This window comes from Salvia hispanica, chromosome 2, assembly GCF_029641045.1.
Source record: "Salvia hispanica isolate PSC_SH4W2 chromosome 2, Shi_PSC_v1, whole genome shotgun sequence".
Taxonomy (NCBI): Eukaryota; Viridiplantae; Streptophyta; class Magnoliopsida; order Lamiales; family Lamiaceae; genus Salvia; species Salvia hispanica.
Window position 1 is genome coordinate 65,735,517 of NC_142693.1, and position 14,715 is coordinate 65,750,231.

At 37.2% G+C, this 14,715-nt stretch overlaps 3 protein-coding genes across 3 annotated transcripts; 2 read left to right on the forward strand and 1 right to left on the reverse strand.

The window, feature by feature from the left end:
• Positions 1-2,004: 2,004 nt before the first annotated feature.
• Positions 2,005-4,823, reverse strand: LOC125205021 (putative flavin-containing monooxygenase 1). Its single transcript, XM_048103822.2, has 5 exons — positions 4,338-4,823; positions 3,666-3,900; positions 3,419-3,585; positions 2,614-2,963; positions 2,005-2,374 (listed from the first exon to the last, which is right to left on the reverse strand). Exons 1-5 carry the CDS (start codon positions 4,788-4,790, stop codon positions 2,029-2,031), a joined length of 1,551 nt encoding a protein of 516 aa, XP_047959779.2. The 5' UTR covers positions 4,791-4,823; the 3' UTR covers positions 2,005-2,028.
• Positions 4,824-6,936: 2,113 nt separating this feature from the next.
• Positions 6,937-8,581, forward strand: LOC125201787 (uncharacterized). The gene is made up of 2 exons (XM_048100037.2): positions 6,937-7,128; positions 7,794-8,581. The coding sequence occupies exons 1-2, from the start codon at positions 7,017-7,019 to the stop codon at positions 8,351-8,353; spliced, it is 672 nt and encodes a 223-aa protein (XP_047955994.2). The 5' UTR covers positions 6,937-7,016; the 3' UTR covers positions 8,354-8,581.
• Positions 8,582-11,645: 3,064 nt separating this feature from the next.
• On the forward strand, positions 11,646-12,524 carry LOC148932972 (uncharacterized). Its single transcript, XM_089065307.1, has one exon. The coding sequence runs from the start codon at positions 11,646-11,648 to the stop codon at positions 12,522-12,524; it is 879 nt and encodes a 292-aa protein (XP_088921433.1).
• The last annotated feature ends 2,191 nt before the right edge of the window (positions 12,525-14,715 follow it).

Genomic DNA, 14,715 nt, shown 5'->3' on the forward strand with positions numbered 1-14,715 from the left:
AGGGAGTATGTCGAAAGTCATGACGTGCACGAGCTAGCGCCTCTTGATCACAAGACACTACAGTAAGTTTTTGGAGAGCCGTTGCATTGTTGATGACGTATAAAGCCAAATTTTGTTGCCATGAAGAGCCTAAATATCCTGTTATTTCCAAATACTTTACAGACAAGTTACACTCTGCATGTCGTAGATATGTGCCCATATTTTCCAAACAACGACATTTTACACACTCTCCAGATTTAACTATGTCCATCACTTCCCTACACCACTCGCACATTACGGCTTGATCTTCTCCCATCCGCTTATGCACAAACTGCAACACAAAATGAAGAAATCCATCAAACAACGTCCCAAATTAAACATGATGTCCCGTTAGTTTAAGTTAATGCATACCTTTATCACAAGTTTTTCCAATGAACCACATGCTTCAATCAAACGGCGCACGTAACGTTGAAACGGCAAGCCATAAAAAATATTATAGTCCGAATCAAATGTAAATTTCCATTCATTCAACCAATTAATGAATCAACTGGTGCTTTCATCGCGCACACAGCCTCCATCCATATCAGATCTCATACCATTAGAAATCTCAATTATTTAGTTATTTTTGATTTACCGTATCTTTTCTAGATTTGTTTAAATATTTGTTTCTAGTATTCTAGTGTTATAAATAGGAGATATTGTATTCATTCATTCATTCAACCAATTAATGAATTATTATTATTATTTCTCTCCAAAGATAACGTATGTTTTCCAATCCTAATTTGGATTCCTTCCGCCGATCCTGATTAGACGCCGGAGTATTCTATCAGCAGCCTAGTTATCGCGTTGCCCGACGGGAGGAACTCGCGCACAACTCGAAACTATTATTTCCACCAACCCGACGAAGGGCGCCGGAACACTTTTCGATCGCCGCAGACACACTGCAGATCGCAGTTAAGGAAAGGAGAAGGTCCTTAACAAATTGGTGCTTTCATTCTATGTACTCATGAGAAGATTTAACAACAACAGGGCAGTGTGGGGATCGTCCAGCTCGGACAATTTCCAGCAGGGCCATTCGCGACGTCAACATCCGGTGGGCCATCGAGATTTTGGAGGGTTTAATCGCCCTTCGTTTGATGATACAGAACTGGAGATTCGCCCATCCGATGAGACGCGTAAGGATGAATCGGTGGGGAACAAATTGGACCGTCTATTGGATCGATTCAACAAGTTGGAGGTTTGGAGGGATTAGACAGATCGGAGGTTCGGATATCTCGGCTCCGCTCTTTCTCGCGAGACTGAACCGCCCTTAGCTTATGAGGAGGGTGGCGATGGTGATGATGATGGTTTCCGTCGAAAGAGTACAGGGGATTGGGGGATAAAACCCCGACGACAATTTTCTAGTTTTCGCGACAGCCCGTCAGGGGAACGCGGGCGACGCGAAGAAGGGAACCGCTATGGCCGAGAAGGGAGAGATCGGTACAGCGGGAGAGATGAGACTGATCGGCGGTTTGAGAACCGGGAACTCGCTTTGTCTCGTGATATAGAACCTGCGCTGGGATACGAGGATGGAGAGGAATTCAATGATGTTAATTTTCGCCAACAGAAACCTTGGGAAAGGGGTTATTGCTCCCGAGACCCTAATGGTAACTTCCGTGATGGTTCATCGATGGAAAGGGGTCGCCGAGAGGGCAGGGACCGCACGAGCAGTATAATATTTAGAAATAAAAATAATTTTTTTAAAATTTTTATTCCGATCTCTGAAATTCGTGAACCTGAACCAAACCGTCCGAACCGCCGAAATTCGTGAACCTGAACCAAACCGTCCGAACCGCCGAACTGTCTGGCGGTTCAAACCGCTGCGCCCGTTTCCGGTTCCAGGTTACAAACCGGCGGTTCAGCCGCCGATTCGGTTCGGTTTGTGCATGCCTAGGTATACCACATCATCATGCCACTTGGTATGAATTGATCATGGAATTTATACTCCGTACTAACTTGATTCGACTGATTCAAGAACTAACGTCCATAAAATAAAATACTAAAAACAATTCACAAATGTGCATAATCTGAAGGGTGATAAGGAGAGAACATTTCCGAAAAAAACCAATTTTTCCTCTTTGGATTGCTCCCTATATCTCTACATATCTCATCGTTGCAATGCAGCTGCAGCATCACACCAACGCAAGCCCTCTTGTAGTTTTCGCGGCTGTAGCGACGCGCGTTTGCCTCCCATCTCCTCACGTTCGCCTCCATCTCCGCCACCGGAGGTAGCCGGAACTTCCCCGCTAGGAAATGCGCCAGCCACTTGCTCCTCATCTCGAACGTGAACAACGTTGCCGGGCTCTCCGAGTATCCTAGGATCGCGAGCTGCGGGATCCTAGGATGTATGCACTCCCTGGGACAAAAATGTTAGTAGTGACATAATTTTTGAAGAATTAAATAAAATCGTGACATCTTGTGACAGGTAACTATGTCACATTCGAACAAATTAGATTAATACAATATAAGTTCATTGTATTTTTAAGTTTGGACTTAAAATCACTACGAGATTAAAGTTTGGGCTATAGTTCAACAGCGGTCCGGCCCATAAAAATAGGCCCAAAAACATGTAACAATGCCAAATCGGTTGGTTACCTATAAAAGGGAGCTGAGGATCCAGTGATGCATTTCTTGAACTCGAGCGACGAGAAGATCCCAGCAATCTTCTCGTCGCTCTTATACCCAGTGGCAAAGATGACAACGTCCGTCTCCAAATGGGTCGTCCCACCATCGAGGACGAGGCCCTTCTCGTAGAATCCTACCACATTGGATTTCCTCAAGATGAGGCTCCCTTCCCTCACTCGACCGTAGAAATCTCGAGGCAAGATCATGAACATGCACGAGCAAATTTGCTTGAGGAACGAGTGCTCGGGGATCATGTTGTACTTGTTGAGAGGGTAGATCCATCGGAGGTAGCATTCTACGAGCTTCGAGAAGATCCAACGCTGCGGGATACGTGGACGGGTTAGTGTCACGATTCCTAGTTTTTTACCCGAACTTTTAATTTGGCCTTTTCTTGAAAAAAAATGTGACCAATTTGTGTCTATTTTTGTATAGTTTTGAAGTTGAAGAAAACTTTGATTATGGTATAAATCGACTCGATTGACTATCGTGTGGATTTTATGTGGAATTATTTTCCATGAAAAAAAGTTAAAAATCAAAATTTTTAGATAAAAGAAGATAAAAATAGGGGCAAATCGGAATTTTTTGCATGAAATCCACATAAATTTTTTTCGAGGCGATTCATTTTTATATCGCCAAACTTTTTCTTGACAAATTTTCTAAAGATAAGGTAAATTGAAAATGTTTTTCAAAAATAAGCCAAAGTTCGAAATAAAAAGCAAAATACTTATCCCAAAAATAAGCTACTACATTTGAAAAAAAGTTGGAGGATAGTTACCAAAGGTGAGAGTATAAGGGCTAAAAACCATAGAATTAGCCCTTCTTCAGGTTTATGAACCATTAGTTCGGAAAATCTGGTTAAATTCTTGAATGTGAATTTGACCATATCTTCTGAACCAGCCCAGTGCACTCTTCTGAAGAGCAGAGTGCACGGATGCTTCGGACCTAAAAAATAAAAAAATACAAACAAGGGTTAAAAACATTGGTCTTATGCTGAAAAAATGCTCGATTTTGGGTGATCTTACCGTTGTTTTTGGCGATCTCAGCTGCAGTGTCAACTGCGGACTTTTGGAAACCAACAACAACAACTCTGTTGTTCTCCGTGAACTTTGCTGCATGGATTTTCTCCATTGCAGCATAGTTCATGGAGTGAAGGACCTCGCCTTTGAACAAGGCACGCGTGCTTGGGGCGAAATCTGGGATGTTTGGGACATCGCTGAACTTGCCGATGCAAAGGATCACAAAATCCATCTCATACACCTTCAAAAAAATTCATCAACACAAAAAATATTCTTGGTCATGGATGACTTAATTTATAGATAGATCAATGAACTTCCCCAACAAACAAATTAAAAAAAATTCTTCATATATAAAAGAAACACACACACTAAAAAACATGCCATAACTGAACTTTTACATACTGCAATTCATAAACACATAAAACTCCAATATCTAAACTTACTTCAATTTTTAAAAAAAATCACAAATTTTCATCCTATAATTAACACATATCTTACACACACATAGAGAAAGAGAGAAGTCTAGAGCCTTTGTCCTAGCAGAAGGAGCTTAAACATTATTGTATTAGGTGCCGAGTTCGAGCCCTCTTGACATCATTTGTAATTTCCTCCTATATGTAGGATTTTATTTAAAATAAAAATAAAAGAAAAAAACATAGAGAAAGAGAGAATTAGCACCATAGGTGGCTGTAGAGGCTGCAAAACATTCTCAACAACAACCTTCCATTTCCCTTTACATGAGAATGCCTCACCACTCCCACCCCACAATCTCCAATCACCACCACCACCGTCACCATCAGACGACAAGCAATAGTCGAGAGAAGAAACCTTGGAGCCGAACCTGATCCTTGGAACAACCTCAAAATGGATAGCATAGGACCTAACATAGTCCAGCACTTGGCTGTGATCCGGGAACGCTTCCGCCACAGAATCCGGCCAAGCAAAATCCGAAAACTCGAAATACTCCTTGGGAGTCTGCAGCCTGGTCGAGTCTATGGTGCTGCACCACACTCCCCCAACGCAGCTTCTTGCCTCGAAAACAACGGGATCAAGCCCCTTTTCGAGAGCATGCTTGCAAGCGAGAATGCCGCTTATCCCGGCTCCAATGATCGCCACTTTCTTCGCAGCCATGCCGGATTAATTAGGGCAAGCTAGTTTTTTTTTTTTTTTTGGCTTGGTTTAGTCCGTGTTGTGTGTGAAGATGAAGAAAAAAATGATATTGCACGTTCCACCAGTGCATGTGCTTGTTTAGATGGTTGAATTTATTGACTCTTTTCTGCATGCTTGCAGATTGACACTTTGCAAAAGGTCAATGAGAATTTAATTTCATGAATTCTGCTCCAAGGGTGGAATGAGTTCAAATTTAATTATTTGTGAGATTAAATAAAAAATACGCTTCATTATTCAATTCACTTCTATTGATTCGTCCCTTCCAAAATTTTATCATGATTCACTATTAATATGGACCGAAACCCGATGTACGGACTATAAATATGAAGTTTATAGATCAAATGAGCTCTCTAATTAATAAGTTAATCTTTTGAGGTGAGAACTTGAAATGATGGCCTAATAGGACCAACTAAAACTAGTTGCAAGAGATGGGATTTTTGGCACTTAAGAAGGGTCAAATATTATGGTATGAAATCAGTTGCAAGATAAGAGATTTGTCCCATGTCACTTTTTGGCACTTAAGTAGAGCCAGAATTTCAAGATATGAATCTAATTGCGATATTTGTCATATCGATTGCACGGGAAACAATTCAATGTGGTGTTAATAGTTCTTGTTGTTTTTTGTTGTTCCAATAATGCACCAAGCACAAATTTCAAAATCGATTTATAATACATTAATACTCCATATAAAAAAGTTTCTAAACTTAAGAAACTTTTCTAGACACGACAAACTCCTCAATACTTAATTCGTTAGAGGTGAAAAGAAGCATATGGATATTGAGACAATGTTATAAATGCATCGACTGAATTTGAGGTGATATTTAATAGTTTTAGTTATTTATAGAAATATCAAATTTTCCAATGGTATGTTACAAACTCAACTAATCTGAGGATCAACGGTGCAGAGATCAATGTCACGGCATTGATTAATTTTATAAATAACATTATTGTCGGTCTCACAATTAGTAAAGTAAAACTTATGTGATGTAATTGTAAACTAAGAAAATATTAGTATATTGTTTGGCTAATAAGAGGATTTAATCTCTATTTTTATGAACGTAGGAATTATATTGTGATAGCAATTTATAAGTATATTGTGATAGCAATATTTGAAGACCTTTTATGTCAAAGAAAATGATCGAATTCTCTTATTGACTTTATTATGGAAATAAATTGCTGAAATAAATGTGCATTTGCTAAAAAGTTGACTTGATATTTTGCAAAGGTCGGATACATGCATGTCGGATGCAGAGACGTCTTTAAATTTTATTTTTATTTTGCAAAAGGTCGGATAACATATAAATAAAAATAGTTAGAGCACATTTATGTTGAGTGAAGCAACAATGTTTGCAAATTTAATTTTATTTTTCAAGTTGAAAATGTTAGCAATTTGTTATTTATGTGTATTATAATTTTCTGTTGTATAGCTATGTAGTAGTTCATTTTTATGGGCTGTAAACAAGTGATTAATTTATATAATTAGACCCATCAAAGTGAATATAATATTAAAATTATGAAACATGCAAATTTATGATTTTTGAATAATTATGACCGTAAATATACAGGAATGATCTATTGAAATCAAATGTAATAAATAAATATTTGCTGTGCGTTAGTGCGTTACATAGACGGTTTTAAAATTTAAAATATTCATACCCTAAATTCAACAGTTTTTTTAATCTAAGTTCTGCAGTTTTAGCTTTACGAATTCAGGAAAAGTTTGTCATATAATAATCGAGAAAAATGAAGATATGTACTACAAAATTCTAGTACTCCATGTAATAGTAGTATTAAATTTTTATTCTGACAATTAGGATTCCAAATTTTCAAAATATTATTTACTTAATTAAATTAAATGGACTGTTTTTGTCTTTGGATTATTAAATTACAAACTACTTATTCAGTAATAAACTTGGGATTTGCAAATAATTACAATTAGTAACAAATTAAACCCTAATTAAAGCACGTAACAATCGCCGCCCGTTTCAAAATGGATCAATCTCAGCCGTTCGATCAATAAAATGACCGTTGAAACGCTCCCCCCAATTAAAAATTCAAACTGCCGACGAATATATATATATAAAAACGCAAAAATAAAATAGTAAATCCCTCACCATTCTCTCTCTTCTCAATCTCTCTCTCTCTGAAGAATTCGTTGAATTTTCGCTGTGATTTAACATTTCAAAGATGATGTTGAGGTCAAGCGCTAAGCCGCCACTCGCAAGGTCTCCGATTCGCCTCCGTTCACGGCGCAAGCCTCTGCAGCCCGCCGCCGACAACGTCGCCCGCACTCCGCCAGGTTGATTTTTGAAGAATTGGTTGAATTTCGTATTTTTTTGGAATGCTTTTTAGGTTTTTGTGTGTAGTCGATTTGTGCGATTGTTTAAGAGGAGATTGTGTTTAATGAAGAATTTAGTGTTGTGTTTTTGAAAGGCAGAAACGCATAATTTTTTCGATCCGAGCTGTGGTTTTAGCTCGGTGAGTGTGGGGATGTTATTCATTTGATACGATCTGTTTTCTTCTTTAATTTATCTGATAATTTGTGATTTTCGAAGAATTTGTGGATTTTGTTTATTGGAATGCTTTTTTTAGGTTTTGTATGTAATCAATTTGTGCGATTGTTTAATAAGAGAGGAATCGGTTTATGTTTTCGTGAAACTCTTAATTTAATCCAAGCTGAGGTTTTCTGTGAGGGAGTGTGGTTTATTGATTTGATTCGATCATTTTTCTTGAATTTGTCCCTGAAACTGTGTGATTTGATCAATAGTTATGAGGGGGAAAAGTTCAAAACAAGAAATGTTCATCTTGTCATGAATAAAAACTGCAAATACTGAGATGATTTCAAATAAAAGTGCACAATTGAATCATTTTATTTTGGTTCTGCCTAAACTCAATGTCCTTTTTCTTGATTCTTTTATTGCCTTTTATTGGAACAACTCCTTTCTGATTGCTTTTGAAACACAGGTTCACTCACAAAATCCCAGATTCCCAACCGCAGCTGGGACATGGAACAATCCGGGCTTCGCCCCGAATACCACACTATTTCTTGTGAGCTAAGGGCCCTAGCACAAATGGTGCACCAAGAGCTTGGAACAAAAGGGAGCTCCTCGTTCAACGATGGAGGTGCTCTCGGGGGTCGAAGGAGCCCTCTGTTTGAGAGGGGGAGGATGTATGATGAGTACTCTGCAAGAAGAAATGAGAGGCTCTTCAAGAGAAAGGCAAAGGGTGAAGTTGAGGGGTATGAGAAGAAGCCTGCCTATGACCTTGGTGTTAGAGTTGAGTCTGCAAAGAAGAGGGTGGAGGCCACCAAGTTCGACAGCCGGAGGAAGGCGGCCGTGGCAGCTGCTGCTGCTACCACCACGCCGGTGGCCGAGAGGCGGGAGGCACGGACCCCGAGGTATTCGCTGAGGAGCACTAACAAGGAGAACAAGAAGCCTCCAATCCCAATGGCTGCTGCTCTGAGTATGGAGAAGTCTGTGGGGATTACTGAGAGGAAAGTTAGGAGTTCAACTAGGAAAGCTTGAATCTTGTTATGGATTGTTTTATTTTGGTTATGTGTCTTGGTTTTACTTTGGAAATTATTTGTGGGATTTATGGTTATGTGCTGAAATAGCCTATTATTTTTATTCTGGTTATGTAGTAATGAGGCTTATGGTTTGTATTTTGCTTCAACAAATGCTAGTACTTGGATTTGATGGAATGTTATTACTTGGTCAATAGTAGTTTAATATATATACCAATAACTTTCTTTATTTGTGTTGAACAAATTATTATATTGAACATAAGAATGGGCCATGGACACTATATGGCAAGATTAAATTTGATTTATTCGAATTTGAATAGTGTGAATAAGAAAATTCTATAGTTAAATAAAAGAAATAAAAGTGAAAGTAATAGGGGATATAAATATAACTATTTGTATATTTATAGAAATATGTTGGTAAATAAATATATTAGTCAATATTTTTTTTTGATATTTATAAATTTGTTTTAGTAATTTATTATTAATATCTTTTTAACATCATCATATTTTTATTTAAATAAACCATTCATCAAAAAATTAGGTACGTTTTTGTATGAAAAAAATTAACATAAATATGTGAAGAATAATTATAGAGAAGATTATAAGGATCATGATTAATTTCCTTAAATAATGAAAGTGCAAATTACTAATGGAGTAAATATTTCTCTATCAAATATTTCCCAGTCTTTAAAATTTATCTTCGATATTTAATAATTGTATCAATTCCTTTTCTTTTCTTTTTTTTTTAAAATTATAAGTTTCTAATATAGGATTTTTTTTAGATTAGGTAATTATTTTTGTGTTTTTATAAGTATTTCATCCTTAATTAGGATTGTTTATTGTTTCCATGTTGTGAAAGGTTGCCATTCATACGGTTCTTAGAACCTTTTCTATTTAATTCAATTTAAGATAGTTTTTTTTTCCCCATGTTGTGAAAAGAAAGAGTAGATGTAATATACCTATAAAAGGTCAATTAATACAACAATTTTTCTTTATTTCGTTTAAAAAAACAATTGCTCTCTCTCTATAGTATTTGTACCTTTTAGCCATTGTTTTTTTCACCTATTTTTGTTTCTTAGAGTACACTAAATCTACGTCGAAACGTAGCAGACCAAGCGTGCAAACGGTATGTTTTACTCAATCAAACTGAAGTTTATGTTTTTTAGTGAAGATTTTTATGCGTCTCTTTTTCTCTTATTTTATTAAAAATATTATAGAGTAACTATAATAATTAATAAGTGAATTATTGCAAATGATTTTTTTTGTCTTCTGCTTTTGTTTTTAATTGGATGTAGAGTAATTATAATATGTGAAATATTGCAGATGTTGCATGAAGATAGTATCAGCTAATCAATCTCTCGACTGCAATTGAATGAAGCTACTTGGACTTGCGCATGTGAAGATAGAATCAGCCAACTACCTAGCGATATTCTGATATCTATAATCTCTCGATTGACTCTGAAAGAAGCTACTTTGACTTGTATACTCTCAACTTGTTGGCGACATCTCCATGCCTACGTGACTCATCTCAATTTCCCAAAGTTTAGAGATATGATTGACACAAAATCAAATTATTTAAGTATGATCGATCATGTCTTGGATTCACATAGAGACACTCAAATAAAAGAGTGGGTGGTGGATGTGCACTATCTACAATGTGACAATTCTGACAAATTTGAGAGGTGGTTCGAGTTTGCCCTAATTAAGAAAGCTGAAAAAATATGTTTCTGTGGTCGGTATGGCAAAAAGGGTCCAATTCTAAGACTTCCAGTTACATATGGTATAAAATGCCTTAAAGATTTGTATCTAGGCAATGTAATAAAAATGACCGATCAAGATTTTGAGCTTTTGGTTTTCAATTATCTTGCTCTTGAATGCTTGAGAATTGAAGCATCTATCAGCTTGAAAAATGTCTTAATAGTTGGGCACTCAAAATTGAAGCATGTAAAACTATGTCATGCTTGGAAGGTTGAATCCATAGTGATTCGCGACGCAATAAGCCTCGTTTCTTTAACGCTCTATAATTTGTCAACTGGATGTGCCGTCAAACTTAGTAACATTCCGAAGCTTACCAAACTCAATTTTCAAGAAACTCCTGAACTACTCACGCTTGCTGAGCTCCTTGTCAAAATTCCATCTTGCGTACGCGACCAACTACAACTACTACGCCTCTCAACTACATTTGAGTGTTATTATTTTGTGTATTGGGTAATATCTTTTCTTCAATTTCTTTTTTCTTTTTGTATACTCCGTATATATAGCAATAATAAATGTGAATTTAATTTGCAGATTGATCTTGATCATGATGAGTTGTTGTGGGTTGATCTTGTAAATATAAAACATCTAGAGTTGGTGATTGACACGAACGGTTATCTTTTATATGACGAGCCTTTTCAACACTATGTGCGCCGTTTGATTGAAGCATGTAGTTCATTGGAAAAACTTGTGATAAAGATATGCATTAACTTTAAACTAACTGGATATCAATTGTAATTTGGGGCAGTCGTTATGTTGTTTGATGCATTTTTTTCAATTTGTGTTGTAGTTTATGTATCAGACAGGGGAAGTGATGCAATGTGAGGAGTGTGGGAAAGTGATGGACATGGATCCTGTCAAGAAGGGAAGATTGCAGAGAATAATCTAAGCCGGGAGAAGATTGCAGAGAATACAATTAGCATATAATTGATATGTAATTGCTACAATTAGGAATAGATTTATTCTCTGCCTTAGTTACACATATTTCTACCTATAAAAGAGTGTAAAGACTATACAGAAAATAAACACAGAAATAAAAATGAATCCTTCCCTTCCACATCTTTTCTTCTCGGTTGAAATCCTTTTCTAAGATGGTATCAGAGCGGGTCGCCGATATGGGTCAAATTTAACTGACCCAGCAGTATATCTGGGCTTAAAAAAATTGGGTCAGTGGTCCAACCGATCAAAAAAAAATAAATTGGGCCAGTTGTCCAATCGATCAGAAAAAAAAGCCCAACCCCTCCAAGTTCACCTTGAAGGGTTTGAGGGAGGGTGTTGGCAATTAAAACTAGAAAAATAACATATAACTATCTCACATCGGTGTCAAAAGAAAACTGAAACTAGTATATAAGTCTCATGGGCCCTCCTCCTATCACCAATTAGTTTTAGGATGGAACCCATAGATTTCTATCATGGTATCAGAGCAGGCTAAATCTTCCATGGGACTCAGAAACAGAGTCATCATAGTCCCTAACCCTTCTCGGCCTTCAGCCTAACCCTTTCCAACCGAGAACCTGCAAATCAGCCAACCAAAAACCATGTCAGATTCCGAACCAGAAACTCCAAAAAAAACCTCAACCGAGGGCAGCCAATCTGGCTTCCCACCCGAATTCGCTGCACAACTTGTGGCATTCATGAAACAAACCTTCAATATGCCACCAGAAATAAAGCCAGTAATACCACAGGCAACAACCCAACCTACTCAACCCGACCACCCCGAGAATTTCGGGGAAGTCACCGTGAAAACCAAACTGGATGGAGACAACTATCCTCTATGGATAACCCTCATGAAACGAGCGATTGGGGGAAAAGGTTTGGCGTCCCACATAGTTGGAGTTTCAAAACCTCCCCCGATCGAAGATCCCGGTTACGCAAAATGGCAACAACGGGATGATACGGTGTTCAATTGGATCATCAACAACCTCGAGACAAGCCTGGTAAACGAGGTATCCCGGTATGAGACGGCAAGAGACCTATGGGACGGACTTGCTATCACATATGGGAGCGGCTCAGATCCTGTCCAAATATGGGATCTGCATCAACAAGCATACGATATGAGACAAGGAACAATGACATTGGAGGAATTATGGAACAAGTTTCAGGACTTATGGATCATGATTGACACCCGAGACCCAAACCCGATGAGTTACCCATCAGAAATCGAGAAATACAACCAGAGAGAACAGAGGTTTCGAGTATACCAATTCCTGCGAGCCCTAGATCACAAGTATGAAGCAGTTAAGAAGGAGATCATCAACAAAGATCCACTTCCTACAGTAAAGCAAGCATATGGGATTATTCGAAGAGAAGCCATCAATTCCGGAGTCCTCAAACCTGAATTGAAGGAGCCGCCACCAACGGGAGGCATCGGCGCTGGATTAGCTGCCATAAACCGGCAGAAACCCCAATCATACTGAACCATGGATTGAAGATTGAAGAAGGAGGCAAGTTGACTGATCGGGGAAAGTACCAACGCCTAGTTGGAAAATTGATCTACCTTGCACATACTCGGCCGGACATAGCCTATGCTGTAGGGGTAGTAAGCCAGTTCATGCACCAACCCCAAGAGAGTCACATGGAGGCAACATTGAGGATCGTGCGCTATTTGAAAGGCACAACTGGATATGGGATATTCCTTGAGAAGAAGGAACATTTAATGATTGACAGATACACAGATGTTGATTGGGCAAGCAATCCAAATGATAGAAGATCTACAGCAGGGTACTTCACTTTTCTTGGAGGAAACTTGGTGACGTGGAGAAGTAAAAAACAGAAGGTAGTAGCTTTGTCAAGTGCGGAGGCCGAATTTCGTGGAGTAAAAAGTGGCATAACAGAAATCTTATGGCTACGAAGGTTACTTTCAGAAATGAGTTTTCCACCTACCCAAAGTAGTCGACTATACTGCGACAACAAGGCAGCAATCAGTATCTCCGGAAATCCTTTTCTAAGAGAAAATACACATAGAAATAAAAATGAATCCTTCCCTTCCACATCTTTTCTTCTCGGTTGAAATCCTTTTCTAAGAGATGCACCTGCAATGTGCGAGGAGTGTAGGGAAGTGTGACTTTATTGGTCAACATGTAATGTGTGAGGGGTGTAGGGAAGTGAAGGGCTTGGATCAACCTACTCCTGCTGCAGAGTGTAGTGGGTGTCGACATCTAAAATCCGCACCAGGATATTTGGAACAACAACTGGGGGCAAAGTTGCCAGTAAAATATATGGAAATCACGGGATATTTTGGCTCTTCTTGGCAACGGAAACTGGCTTTGGACGTCATCAATAATGCTAAAGCTCTCCAGAAACTGACTGTCGTGTCCTGTGACCAAGTGGCATTAGCTCGTGCACGTCATGATTTTTCAACACACTCCCTTCGTCCATTATGACACGGGTTCTAGTTTTATTAGATGGTGGGAGTTGCACAAGTATGAGATAGAGAATAAGTGGTATTCCGACTAACTATTGTGAAGGGCTGGATTAGTAGTTATAGACATAAATATTATGCACTTTAATAGTTTTCCATAACTTCCTTTACATGCTTTGTTTGATGCCTTTCTATTGATTATAACCTCGCTTAGTTTGAATATTGATATGATAAATAGATTTTAATTTGTCCAGCTTAATTTCGTGGCTCAAATCTAATGACATTATTTCTTACAATTACATGAATTATATTATTATTTTATTAAATAAATATTAATATTTGTCTCTTGTGTAATTAGTTTGAAAGAATCAAATTATATGAAGAAATTTTAAAAGACACAAAAATTAATAGACAAAATTTAAATATTCGAGATTCGACAACTCAAGACAGAGCATGTTTCAACATAAAATCACTCACATAACACGATATATATGTTCATCTTGTCAAGAAAAAAGTTCAAAAGAAGAAAGGTTCATCTTGTCGTGAATAACCACTGCAAATACTGAGATGATTTCAAATAAAAGTGCATAATTGAATCATTTTATCATGGTCCTGCCTAAATGCAAGTACGCCCTTTTTCTTGATTCTTTTATAGCATTTTGTAGGAAAACATGTTTGATTTAATTACACGTTTAATGGTCTTTAAATTAAATATATTTAATTTAATATAATTTTTAAAATTAAATAGCAATCTTCTAAATTTCTCCAAAACTCCCCTTTTTTATATATTGTATAGACAGTAAAATTTTTACGTTTAACAAATACTCCGTATGTTAATCCATACAAGTAATCATAGTTTAATTAAAGTAATTTGTTGTTGACAGTGATAAATTTATTAATTGAGTAACTCTTATTTAAGTATAACATTGTAAGTTTAGTAAAAAGTAGAACTATATATCAATGTCCGATTTATAGTAAATGTAATTGAATTTATTATGCAAAGAAGAAATTTTAAATCTAAACATTTATTAAAACAAAAAAGTATAGCTTATTCTTATATATCTTCAGGCTCTGATTTGCAACTCTTGACAACTAATGCGACACTGATTGGAAATAAATAAACAATTAGCTATAAATAAAATTACGTATTCATTTAATTAATAGATTACGCCCTATTAATTTCGTAAATAACCCAAGTTTTATATGAGTTCATGAGGCTGTTCAGCGAATGTTATTTTTAGACATTG